General features: G+C 44.8%; 1 protein-coding gene across 1 annotated transcript in view; it reads left to right on the top strand.

Annotated features, from left to right (window-relative positions):
* Positions 1–12,131: 12,131 nt before the first annotated feature.
* The window catches only part of LOC114790460 (fidgetin-like), a 30,790-nt gene continuing 28,717 nt past the window's right edge, over positions 12,132–14,204 (top strand). The window contains exons 1-2 of the mRNA XM_028980547.1: positions 12,132–12,341; positions 12,970–13,003. Coding sequence (XP_028836380.1) covers positions 12,976–13,003 — 28 coding nt within the window. The 5' untranslated portion in view covers positions 12,132–12,341; positions 12,970–12,975. The remainder of the gene's footprint in view (positions 12,342–12,969; positions 13,004–14,204) is intronic.

Raw genomic sequence — 14,204 nt, 5'->3', positions numbered from 1 at the left:
GCCGCTACATTGTTCTCCGTTTGATATCGTATTGCTTTTGTTATTTATTTTTTTCGCCGTTGTATTGTTCTCGCGTGCCGTTAATTGGACAAGTGCTGCAGTCAGAAATGAAGACCAAGCCGCTCTTGACGTGTTCATTTAAAGTTGCTAATCACATGTAAATATGCAAAGCAGGTCCCTGCGGACTTCCTTTTGAGATGCAAATGCGGAAGCGCTAATCAAGGTAGAAAGAGACGCAGACAAAGCCTTCTCCGGGCAATCTCTGAAGAATATTACACAGCCCACACTTCTCAGTCCCGCCTCAGTCCACGTCACGGTGTGTTTGGGGTTTAGTTTATTCTGTATTAATCTAATACTGGACAAGTTTATATGATTAGTATTACCATCTATATAGAGGGGGTAGACACACAAACCAGACCCATCATTTGACTAGAAAGCATTTGGTTGTGTAATATGAGACGCCTAGTGACACATTGCAGTCCTTGCTTAAGGCACAAGGCAACGTGCAAAGCTATTTTCATTGGTAATCGCAAGGTGTGCCAGTATTCTCCCCGCCATACAGAGCAAATCGTGGTGGGAGGCGTGGGTGGGGGGTGGAGATTTAAAAGTCAGCTCAAGGTGCCGCTCTGTATTTTTGTATCAGCAGGACATGCCGATGCAGCTTTTCAGAAGCATGCGCAAATATTTTTAATGAACATCATGCATCGATGTTAATACATATTGCTAAATAATTAAGCCTACGTTATTAAGCCTACACACCATTACTCAGACTCCCACAGCAAGTGCCATTAAAACAAAAAGTGTGGAAACCAGGACAATTGGGCACCCCTGGACACCTACTGTGTGGCGCTGACGCGTCCGTAGCGTGTTTCCTCCTAAATGTGTGCAGGTCTTTGACACTAGAAGAACCGAATGGGTGTCTTGTCGTGTCTGGGGACATTTCCCTGCACTTTTCACACATTTCAGCTTCAAGTCCGTGCCGTAAAATGCTGCAGGAACTGAAAACACACTGTTGTTGTCGCTTTACTTTTAAAAATGTGTCTCCTTAAGCTGCAAGGCTCCACGTGACGTCACCTGCACAGGTCGCCGTCCTCGCAGTGGCTTCACGCATGCGGCGACGAGCAGGCGCACGAAGAAATCTGACACCCGAGGGCCTCGCAGCAACGCGGCTCCCCGCGTATCGGAGGCAGGAGCGATACCGATCTCCTGTCAGGTTTCGGCCGGTGCCACTGCATGTAAACAAGCACTCCTTAATCCGTGGCGGCTCGCCACTTATCGCTTGATGGACTGGACTGCGAAGGTCGCTGCTTGTGTAATTTGTATTTTCGGTGAATGTAATCGCGGTGCCCGCAGCCATCCCGCCTTCCTTGTTCTCGGCTCAGATGGGCAGCGTTCTCCGCTTGGCCGGTAGTAAAACCCTACGCTTTTCGGCTTCGGCTTCTCTTGAGGTCAGCGTTTGTAATGAGGTGGATAGTTTGTTTCTTCTCCCTCGGGGCATCTTATAGAAATGACGAACACGGGAATCAGATGACAGCGCGGAATCTCGTACCAAAGCTCAAGTCCATTGCCTAAGAGACAAAAGAACAAAGTAGAGAATCCTGTACATGCGGCTACGAAGTGAAGTTAATGGCACTCATCTTGAGAAACGTGTGTGTGTGTGTGTGTGTCTACTGTCTGCTCTGTCCGTGGTCTGGGAGAGGTAACAGGCTTTATTGACATCAGGCCATCAGAATGAGAACCGTGGGAACAGCAATTTCCAATTTCGCTGTTCAGATTGCCGTTCCTCACTGCGCTCATGAGTGGCTCAGACACCATTTTCGGAATCTATGGGCCGGAAAACATCATTCAGTTCCCATTCAGTGGTCTGACTGTACAGCGGCCTCTGCAGAATAACTCTCGCGCGCACACACACCCTCTTTCCCTCATATTTTGTGCTTCATTGATCATCGTCTACAGTTGAGGAACGTGCGGGGAAACGACTGAACGTGGGCAATTAACCGCTGACTGCTGCGTGTGTAACGTGTGTATTCATTCACTGCCAAACGTTCACTGATTACATACATTTATTGGATTGGTTTCCATTATGGACTGTGTGTGTGTGTGTGTGTGTTCAGTTTTAAAATTCATTTTTCTAAATTCCCTGGTTTGTAAGAAGCATGCCATTTCTCAGTGAGAATGACATATACACACACAAAAAAAGAACTTCCTAAACTGTAGCATAGAGACAAAAGAAGAAGAAAAAAGGTTGATCAATGAAGGAATCATTAAGGTTCTTTATTGGGGTAATCGGAACTATTCCGGAACAGGCTCTGACGCTAGAACTGCGTTCCGCTGAGGTTCCCTCCACAAAAGAGCGCTGGCTGCTGTGCTGTGGTCATCTTCCATCTCCAGCGAATGGACTGTCGGCAGAGCATCATAATGTCGTTGAATTCATGTGTTACTATAGAAACCAACTGATGATTTAATTGGAGAAAAAGAGTGAGAGGGAGGGCGAGCAAGAGAAAGAAATAAAAAATGGTGAAAATTCGAAACGATGTGAAACCTCTCCTCAAGTTTGACGCTGGTGTCGTGCCACACACAAGATTTAGGAAATTATGGATAATTGGTAGCTGTAAACTGGGATGAAAATCACATGTTGTTCACAGGCAGTTCTGTTTATTGTTCTATTGGAAATGATATTTTTATATTGCGGAGTTCTCTGCACTTCTTTTTGTTTTCTGTCTCTTGAATTTCTCTAATTAATTTTGTGACTGTTTTTTGGCAACTGAAGGTATGTCTGACCTTTCTGACAGTCCTGAAAGGTCGTTCGAGGTTTGAGGCGCCACTGCTTCACTTGTATTTAACACGTGCCTTCACAGGCTGTGACATTTCTTCTGATGTGGCCACCGCATGTCCCCAGAATGCTTTGTGGCAGCATACAGACCCCTTACCGAATCTCTGAGTGATGAGTGGCCAGGCCTCTGAGAAGCATTGGAGGATATGATATGGAATAGTGAAAGATATGGAGGAAGAGGAGGGACCACTGAGAGGAGAGGAGAGTAGCAGCGAGAGAGCGAGAGAGAGAGAGATCGAGAGGAGAATGCTGACGAGGGGCCGGCAGAATTTGAAGGCTCTCTCCGGCTTGGGGTCAGAGCTGTTTATCTGTGATACAGAGCCACCCTCCCGAGGGCCGTCTGTGTGTGAGAAACGGCCCCCTGAAGAACCAGGAGAGGGATAGCATGCATCTGAGCTGGTGATTAACCAGGAGATCAAATAAAACAGTGCGCTAAAGAGCAGCACACGCAGGAATTCTTTTAGTGCGAATGCGTGTGTGTGTGTGTGTGTGTGTGTGTGTGTTTGAGAGAGAAGGAGTCCGCATGTCTGTTCGTGTGCACATAGGTCCACGTCCACGTCAGCGCTCGCCGTGATGAATTATGTATCTGTTTATTTAATTAGACGGCTAGATAAAGACCGCTGCTTTCGATCGTGTCCTGCGCTGATACCTGCCGGAGCCGCAGCGCTGGAGACAATGCCCCTGGGAGCAGGTGGTTGGGCACGGTGCCCAAATAATGCCAGCTGGAACTGCCAGAGTGTGCATGCTGTCACACCTTCGTGTTCTCATGTCTTCATTCATCCAGATTTCCCGTTTGCATTGTGGAAACGACCGGCAACAGATGAACTGAAGCTTTGCTAATTACCTATTAGTAATAAAACAATACATTTTCTGACAGGTTATTACTTTTTAATGACAAATGCCTTGATAGAAAAGCTTTTAATAGGTGTAATTAACATTGTCCATTATATTTCCTCCTTTACATTAGTTTTCATTTGTTACCAACACAATTCTATTGTGTAGATTAGATTATTTAGGAAATACACATTGCATGCTTTGGAACAGTTAATTAGCAAGCTAACAATTAAAAAAGCGTAAAGGACTAAATGTCGTTTTTTCCTTTCTTTCTGTGCAAAGAAAAGAAAGAGGGATAGAGAGAGAGCTTGTGCAATTTGAAATTGTTAAAAATGAGTCTACCATCAATGTCATTTTCCTTTTTTTTCACCAGCAAAGGACCATTTGCGGTCAATACGGAGAGGAGAGATATAATTAATTAATATCAAATAATTCTAAATGTCAAGAACAGATAACGGTTTAGCATTTTAATACCTCTCTCCCACTCGCCCCACCCTCGTCGGCTTTCTCCTCTTCTTCATTCCAATTGCCACATGACTCCAAGGTTACCCCCGTGTCACATTTTTTATGCCGAAAAAATCCAGGAATATTCATAATATATGCAAAACTTGAGTCTCCCATGCAAAGTGTTCATTAGAATTCAAGAGCATCTCTCAAACCTGGGACAAGTGGTGGCACAATTAGTGTGTAAAAACATGGAGAGTCTTCCAGAGGAATTATGGGAGCTTTTTTCACGCAGGCCACTGATCTAATGGGGCGGGATGAGAGGATGCACGCTCCTCACAGCACAGGCTGATGTGCGTTGATCAGATTACGGGCCCTGCTTTTGCCAGTCAAAATTTCACGAGTTAAACGGCCGTTTCCGACACACTCTGTTGTGTGTGTGTTTTTTTTTTTATTCGTATTTCATTGTTTCCGCTGATCTCATGATTAATAATTTAGGGGTGAGCGAGGCGAGTGTGTTGTGGTGCGTGTAGTGCAGCGGCTGGAGTGTGTTGTACATCGGCGAGGGTTATTGTTCGGCTGTCGGCGCGCGGGCTGTTGAATGCCGTTTTTCGGAGTCCGCTCGTGTGTGACAGCGCTGGCACAAACAGCTAATGAGAGGCAGTGGGCTGGAGACATGCCAAGGGCAGCGCGCAGCCTGCGCCGGTGCCAAGCGTATTAGCAAACACACACACACACACACACACAATATCTCTATTTCTCGCTCACCCTCTCTCACACACACACACACACACACACACACACGTTTACGGACACACGCAAGTGGCAGGCTTGCCAAACGTATTATCTCGCTTATTAGCGTGGTGAAGCTGTTATATGTTTACTAGGCCTGATTCATTTGTAATTAAAGACACACTGAAGTAATTACAATCCAAAGGACAAAAGGAGTGAGAGAACGGAGCACAAAAGGACAAGCAGAGGAAGAGAGGGGTGGCATGGTGTCGGAAAAAGAGAGAGACAAGTCTTTTCACGACCCAAGACCAGATCTGTACAAAGCCTTAATTACTACTTACGACAGGGCGTAATCAGAGTACGTGATTGATAATAATATCAGTGTGGAGGGAAATGTTCAAAACAGTCACAACTTTGCAGCGTTATGGATCTGTGATTAATTGCATAATAAATAAATCATTTAAACATTTATGTAAGGAATAGAAACAATCAATGTATATGAGATCTATTTTAAAATTATATGCGCATAAATGAAAAGAAGAAGATGTGTGTGAGCTTGGCATGAAGCGAACAGTCTATTGTTCTGTTCTTTGTCACATTTTATTTGCTATAATAAGCAAAAAAAAAAAAAAAAGCAAAAAGATTAAAGAGGAGAACTCTGAAACCAGTTTCTGTCCTTTTCTTAAATGCTTGAGACGGAACCCTCCTGTCATAGTTTACGAGCTCGAGTGTCCTCGTCCTTGCAACTGGAAGGACGCCTCTGACCCTTCTCCTCTCCTCATTATCTGTCTTTCATTTGTGCGCGTCCCGTTAACGTCGAAACAGAGGCGGGGAAAGAGGTTGGGGGGTCCATCCCAAAAATTCCTCTGCATTTTGTGAATGTGTCGATTCTTTCTTTCTGTCTCCTTTCTTAGGTTCCGTAGCAAACATGGTTCCATATTCCATGTCTAACACACACACACACACACACACACACACATTCTACACAGTCTGTTTGATTATTTTTTGAAGGAGTGACAGTTCAAGGGAATGCAGACCATTAACGTATTCAGAATGGACCACTGCAAGGTCAGTCTACCAAAGTCACATGCACACACACACACACACACACAAACATTGTTGTTGACCACAAAAACAAACCAAAAACACTGCTTTATTGTATCCTGAACACACAAAATTTCTGCATTTCATTTAAAGAGTCTGTTTCCAAAACTAATTAGAGACTCACCGGACACTCACACATCATGATTCACTGTCAGTGCCAGTTGCTATAGAGACAGATTGATAAGCTGGATGGTTCAAATCATCATGGTGTCCGGGGCTGACCACATGCAAGCACACACACACACACACACACACACACACATGGCATGAGATGAGAGGCTCTTAAACATATGCTCGCTTGTGCCTGCATCTGTGTGTGTCCTCCAGCCGATTTTTGACAGGGTCAAACCTGCGAAGGAGGAATATTTTCTCGTGCCTACATGACGGAGACCTCCACTGTATTGATTGCTCAGGTCTTGTGCTGTCCAGGATTTGCCAATCGATTGCTAAGGTCTACAGCACCTTTTTTTCCTCCTTTTGTACCGTTCTGATCAGCGGCCATCAGGCCAAAAACCCTGTAGGTAGAGCACTTTCTCTCCACTAAAGCCCAGAACAAACGGCACCCTGGGACCAGCCTTGCCTCAGCATCCTTGGAGATGCTCACCGGGATGATGTGGGCCCTGTGGGTCAGATGGAGCCACACACTCTTCTGCCTCATTACAGATGAGCTGGACTCCACGGCCTTTCAGACGTCAGTCTTTATTTATAAAATACTGAGAGCAAAAGTGTCTGCGGAGCAAAATAAAATTTTTGGAGTAACTGAGGCAAAAATTATATTTAAAGGGTTCATTTCACTGTTTGTGTGTGTGTGTGTGTGTGTGTGTGAGCACTCTGAAGCTTAAACCTTCTTCGATCTATGTCAGTCAAAAAGGTTTAATCTCATTTTGAAAATGTCGTGAAGAAGCACCCATGTTCTTCTAATCCACTTTAGTGCTTAATGTTCCCTGTGAATCACTCTCGGGAGTGTTCGTCCGAGCTGCGCCGGCCGCGGTGAAGACGTTGGGAAAGTGTCGGCCATTAGGATCCATCACTCCCGCGGGCAGGGAGCCCTCCTCTGCGATCACTGCCAATTTATCATTCCATTATAATGGAGACGTTACTTCATGTTTTCACTGATGTAAGTATTATTACAATTCATGTGATTTTAGCACTTCCAATGGGCTATTAGTTCAGCTCTGGGCATTGATTTAGTGCGCTGGGACCAAGGGGAGCATGAGTGTGTGTGTGTGTGTGTGTGTGTGTGTAAGAGAGCTGCTGGAGGCTGCTGTGGCCGTTCTGTTGTGTTGTTATCTTTCTCTGAAACACAGATCTCTGAATTTTACATGAGACAGACCCTCAGAGCTTACAGAGCTGTTTACTGACCCCTCTGCTGGAGGCAGAATGCACACACACACACACACACACACACACACACTCACATACACACACACACATACTGTACAGTATAGATGTCTGTGTGTGATGTTACTGATTTTGCTTTAATTACGATCTCATTACTCGCTGATTTGCTTAATACCTGAATTCCCTTGGGCGTGGAGAACATCTGTTCTGTCAATCACTCTTAACACGAAGACAGAAAAAAAAAAAAAAAACACCTGTCAATATGTCTGTCTGTCTGTCAGTAGATATTCAGAATGTATGGTGGGGGCTTTTCTGACAGTCCTTTTTGTTTTTTGTCTCTCTGCAGGACAATCCTGACAGATTCGCCTTCTGATTGTTGTTCTCTCCACGCCGAGAGCCAGAACCATTAAACTGCTGTGTGCGGGGCCTGTGGAACTTCTCTGCAGCCTGTGGTCAGCGTCTGACCAGCTCCCGTGGCTGGAGATGCACCGTCTCATTATATTCCTCTTCAGGAGTCTGTAGCCGCTGCGCCGCTTCCTGCTGTCTGTTGGCGGCCTGCCGCTAATGCGCCCGTGTGCTGCTCTGCTTCATGTTTATATTTATGTTCACATATATTCAAATATACGCCCACGCACACACACACACACACACACACTAAGCGCAGTCTTGTTAGCACCACTGATCAGCGGCATCATTAAAGTTTTCAGGCACTTGCCATAAACAACAAACATCAGCACACACTCACACTGTGTGTGTGTGTGTGTGTGTGCTGAGGCTTGTTGTATATGGCAAGTGACTGTGACTGGGTGTTATCCTATAGCTCACTGACTCTCGTTTACAGAAACACTGCAGGGAGAGAGGAGTGTGTGTGTGAGTGTGTGTGTGTGTGTGTGTGTAGCCCTGTTGAACTCATACCTCACTGCACTCAGCGGATTTGATTGAGTTCATCCAACTGAAGCACTATTGAATCCAGAGAGTAAACCTCAGGGATTTCATCTGGCCAAGTAATATCTAACCCTCCAACTGAGCGCTCTCTCACACACACACACACGCTTCCCCTGGCACACACTTTCACACCATCACTCTATAATTCCCTCACAGGGCAAGGTAGGATTCTGCAGTAGTGCTGAAAACAGTTTGTGTGTGTGTGTGTGTGTGTGTGTTTGCTTTTGTTTTCTTTGGATCTCTGTAGAGCCGACATGTATAGACTCAGTTACACTTCAGACTTAACATTCACCACTGTACAGTGCTTATGTATTTGTGTGTGTGTGTGTGTGTGTGTGTGTGTGTGTGTGTGTTTGTGTGTGAATGTGTGTAGTTGAATAAGGCTGGTTCATCATTATCATTCTCTGTACTAATGATGATCATTATGCACCAGCACTGATTGAATTCCATTTGTTTCCTCTGTAATTACATTTAAATCATTTAAGTGTCCCCTGAAAAACTCAACACACACAAACACACACATACACACACACTCTTCTGTATCGCAACTATTTTGTAATTTAAGAGTTAATAATAAAGGATTATTATTGTTATTCAACAAAATATCAATCTATAACACAGAACATTTCCATGCTTCATGTAAAATTCCACTCCAACTTTAGCTGTAATGGAGAATGCATTATTAATTAATTGCTGTTTAGCGTTTAAATCTAATTTCAACCTTTTGCTGTGATAGGATCTGCATTTGCTGAAGGTCTGCCGTGCATTAATTGCAGTGATGCATTATTTATAACCGGGATGTTGTCCTTGGACATTCCTGCCACTTTCCTTTACATGTAAACAGCACCGGCGCTAATGTTAGAATATGAAACGCAGAGCGGATCCGCCGTGCCAACAAAAGACTTGTTTTGTTCAGCTGCCTACGGCTTCGAGAACCAGTCAGAAGGGAAGCCTGCCGAGGAAACTGCCCGAGACCCCTAGACTGCAATCACTGAATTTGGCGAGAGAGACTGACGTGCGGGCGGCTGATGCAATGGCGCTCATGCTGAGCGGCGCGGGCTGTTTTACCGGCTAAACCCGCCGTTGTTCTCGTTGACTGACAGTTGTAGAAGATGTGAAAGACACTTCAGTCTGACTGGTTCTGTGTGCATGTGTCCCTGAGGTAGTGTTCCCGGAGTTCTCCATAGAAAAGCTCTCGCCATCCCTGCCTGGCTCCCAGAGGCACTTTTTCTGCTCACACTCTTGGCCAGAAGGCGAGGGTGGGTGTGTAAGGAGGTAGGCCTAATCAATCACTGCCAGATTACCTCTAAAGCCACTTCCATGGGCGTTAATGACGAAACGCACAACCAGCAGCGCTGCTTCCTGCATATTTGTTCAAGTCTTGGTGGGTGCACATGTAATTTTGCATATGCCTTAAATTGAAAAAAGACAACCTATGGAAATTGTTAACATCTCTAACATACTTTAACAAGCAAATATTTCAGTCTTAACTGGCATCATTTATGTGGCAAGACTATTCATAGGTCTTACCACACATTTGGAGCCTAGAGCCACACCTTAGTCCACCTATAGATCAAAGTCTATGTTTTGCATTGCTGTCCATCAGTGTCTGGAGCACTTTTTCCAATTAAGGATTTGTCTATAGGCCTTTCCATCATGCTCCATTCTTTGGTAGATTTGATGGCGCGCTTAGAATCATTATCCTACTGAAAGGTTCACCAACAGTTCATGCTGATGGTGTCATATTAACACAAAGCACCATTCAGAATTCTTATTTGAATCAATGAGGGCAAGCAGTGAAACTTCCCCAGCCCATACCATTTCCACCACCAACGTTTACTGAGGTTCTTCTCCTGAACAGTTGCATTTATTTAGCACACTTTAGATTTTGGCACGACACAACACCTCAGTACTGAAGACCTTTATCAGACCTAAAACATCATACAACAAGTTCCACCTGCAGGGTGTTCCACTCAAGGGCTCCACACGTGGTTCTACTTTTAGCCATATGACTTTAATTACTTTTTCTGTGTAACTGTGAAACTTGCTTATTTACCCATGTGCCATTTGTCACCATTTTACAGTATGAACTGTAGTCCTGAAAAAGGACAAGAAAATTACATTTTACTGAAAATGCAGAAAAATTCATCCCAAGAGGGGATTTTAACACATGACCAAGATTAGTATTAATTGTAATAAATGAATTACTATTTATTCTAAAATGTATCCTAAAGTACACAATATGATATATTTTTGCTTCTTAATTTTAAATTTATAATGGAATTTCTGCATGGATATCTTCATTGACCAGTCTGCATAAGTAATGCATAAATATAATTTTGTTCTCCATTATATTGACTTCATAGCTATGGCCTTGATACATAACTGTTTAAGATATATGTGCTCTATGTTTACTACCATGGTGAAACAAACAGATGTGTCTGTGTGAGTTAGACACTGTCAATAAAGCTTTCCGCTGAGGTGCTCAGCGTCTTCTGTGCGTTTGATGTGCAGTTCTTGCCCACTGCGCTGTTCAGAAGTAATTAATATATGACAGGATAACCTCTTCAATTCCTGTCATCATTAGCCTTATGTTATTGCACAAAGCTCCCACACACAATCCGCACAAATTAATATTCTTTCTTCTCCCAATGGATCTATCTTCCCCTATTGTGGATCATTCTTATCAAACTTTTTTGTCTTTCCTGTGATCGGTTATGCTTCTCTGAAAGGCTATTTTAATGAATAAACATGAGACAGTTTATATATAAAAAAAGAGAAAAATCAGCTTAACACCTACACACTGTATTTTAATTTCCTCTGAACTCTCTCTTATTTACATGATATCTTGCTAGGATTTTTACAACACAAATAGCATCTAAAAAAGACAAAAGTTGAAAACCGACATGATGTTCTACAAGGAAGAATATTGCACCAAAATAACTGGCGAACCCGATTCAGTCACTTGGGCTCAATCAATCAATTAATCAATACAATTCTCAATTCTTATAGAAAAGTCTTTTAGGAGTTAATACTGGGAAAATCTTTTCTGATCATTGGAGCAGATAAACGACAGATAATTGGCTGCTGCTAATGATTAGGCCGTGAAGACTGCTGCACGTCATAAATTCACCTTACACAATGAAATCAATAGCTGAAAAAGCATATCTTAAACATTTACTTTTCTCTTACTCTTAAGGTCAAGCGAATTAATTAAGCAGGTACCGTATTCACCAGTGGTACATGCTTGAGTAAAAGAGTTTAAAACTACAACTAAATTAGATTTTCACACTGTAATGAGATGCATAAATTATGTAATAAAACTAAGTGATGTGTGATTTGGGTATTTAAAGACTGCTTTTATTTAAAACAGCGAACTTGACAGCCATTCCAACTTTGATGTCTTCTTCAAATGGATTCTCCCTACTGTTCCTTTGATAATGTGTGTGCGTGTGTGTGTCTCTCTGTGTGTGTGTACCACTGTGTCCTTTGATAGTGTGTTAACTAGGACATCACTCCACTAATTAGCACCAAAATTATTAATTCCAGTCCAGTGATATAATTATCATTGTGGAGGACATCTCAGCAGAGCTTCAGAAGGGATCGCGAGCGTGTCTGTTTTAAATGGTGTCACACATTTTTTTTGTCACATCTTAATGTCTCTTTTCTATCTGACAGCTGCACAAGTAACGTTATATGCAGTTAATTGCTACGTAGTATGCACGTATTGTGTATTGTGTATTATCTACATATATTTTTTGTGTTGATCATTTTAATATTGTGACATATTGTGACACCCTGGGCTCTCTGGAGAATATAACAAAGTGCACACACACACCAAGTTTGCAGATTTATGCAACCGAGAGCGCGCGCCTCTGCCCGCTTTAAAGCAGGCTCCGCCGCTGGCGGGCGCGCATGCGCAGTCGGCGGCCAGGCTGGAGTCTGCACGGCAGCTGTTTTGAGGTCCGAGATTCCAACATGGCAGAAGCTGTGGTCAGTCCTGCCCGCACTAACTTGGAATGGTTTCAGGTCGCCATCGCCATCGCCTAACCCGCCCCGGTGGATCGATGGTCCCTTAACCCCCCGCGCCGCCCCGTCCGACCCTCAGGTGAGCCGTTTACTTCATTCTCACGCCGCCGTCCGGGCGAGCAGCGGCCGCGTCGGGCAGAAAACGCGCTTCGCCCCCCCGCGGGTCCACGGAATAACGCGCTGTCAGACCGCGGACGGGTTTTTTTTTTGAGGGGGGGGGGCGTGCTGGTTAAACTTGCGTGTTTTTTTCCCGCGGGGTAAAGTCGGGTTTTTTTTGCGCGGTGCCGGAATCCGTGCGCGGATAGAGTTGGAGCGGGGTGGGGTTCGAAACTTTCGTCCGCGATGCAAAACTCCGCGCACGTATCGTCGGAATCGGCGTGCGTGCGTGCGTGCGTGCGTGCGTGCGTGCGTGGATCTTCGGTTATCCGAGCGTGCATGCGCCCCGCATCTCTCCGTCTCCCACGCAGCAGAGCGGAATATTTCGGGGACCGCCACCCCCCGAAAACGTGCGTTTTTATGTAAAGGTATTTTAACGTACACATGTTTTCATCGGTTCTCTCTCCGGTAGCTGACTTCTCTCAGGTCCGCTCTCGCGCTAATTGCACGCACGCACGCACGCACGCACGCACGCACGCTGAAATGAGTACCTGAGACAAGGCAGGTAAAAAAAAGTCTCCTCTCTCCTCTTTCTCTCCCCAACACTGCAGCCCGAAATGCTCAGCAGCGGCAGCAGTGTGTATGGTACGTTACCGTTCTTTTTACCATCTATAAAGTGTCCAGTCCCTGCACCCCCCCTCTCTCTCTCTCTCTCTCTCTCTCTTTGTGTGTGTGTGTTTTGGATTTGCATCCATGCATGATCATGAAGTTAAATGTTAAATTTCAATCGCATGGGCTTCTGTTCTCGCGTCCTGCCGTTTAATACGGTCGTCAAAGTTGCATCTGCATGACTTGTCTGCAGGCACGCTGGTCCCCCGTCCTCTGTCCTCCTCTCGCGGTCGCAGGGACAGGAGACCCCTGTCCTGGCTTTCGCTGCAGCCCTGGCGCTTTATGACAGGGAAGGGAACGCAATCATGCAGTAATACCTTCACCTCCACTCTGCCGGTCACTCCTGTCCAAACTCCTAATAAAACCCCCCGTTTTGATGGGATTTTTCTGTCCCTCTCCTCTGAGTCCGGTGAAAGCTGAAGGCTGTTTGCTTCAGATGCGCATAATTTGGAAGCAGATGTGGCGTGGGAATGAGAGCGCAGCCCGCTCTGTCTTGTCTGCCGGGCCGAGGGATGTGATTACCCCTCTCCCTCCCTCTCGCCGTCCCCCTCCGTCCCCGTGTTAACACTCTAATATATATTCAGAGCAGATTGGCTCGATCGCAATTCTACATTGTAAACCGGGGAGAGGAGGCGGCGCGAAGTTGGAGGCGTGTTGTGGGAAATTGCCATCCTGCGTCCGGTGTTCATTACGAGCCGACAGCCGAAAACAGAGACGATGGGGCTTGATGGACGATTGGAATTCACGAGGAGATGGACAGTAAGGTCTCTCTCTCTCTCTTTCTCTCTCACCATCTCACCGTCTCCATCTCTCCTCCCCTCGCTCCGTCTCTCTGTCGCCGTTAGTCAGAAGTTTGGGATTAAATTGAATTTGAATTCCGATCAGCAGGAGCAAAAATGAAGGATTTGAAAGAAATGATTGTGTCATTTATCATATTTATTCCTATTGAATCCTTTTTAATGTATTGATCCGCATGCTGGACTAGACTTGCAATAAAGAGATATAAATTGTCTTTTAATGTAGGCTTTACTACCATTTTCAAAACCTGCCACAAAATAATGTCAAACATACAAAAGTTGTGGATTTATGAAATTGGAGCCACACGTGTAAAAGCTGCATGATTTGCTGCATGACGATTATATGAGAAACTGGAGATTGGTTTAGAATTTTGGATTTC

The sequence above is a fragment of the Denticeps clupeoides genome, chromosome 5 (assembly GCF_900700375.1).
Source record: "Denticeps clupeoides chromosome 5, fDenClu1.1, whole genome shotgun sequence".
NCBI classification, from domain to species: domain Eukaryota; kingdom Metazoa; phylum Chordata; class Actinopteri; order Clupeiformes; family Denticipitidae; genus Denticeps; species Denticeps clupeoides.
This window is presented reverse-complemented; position numbering and strand designations above follow the sequence as displayed.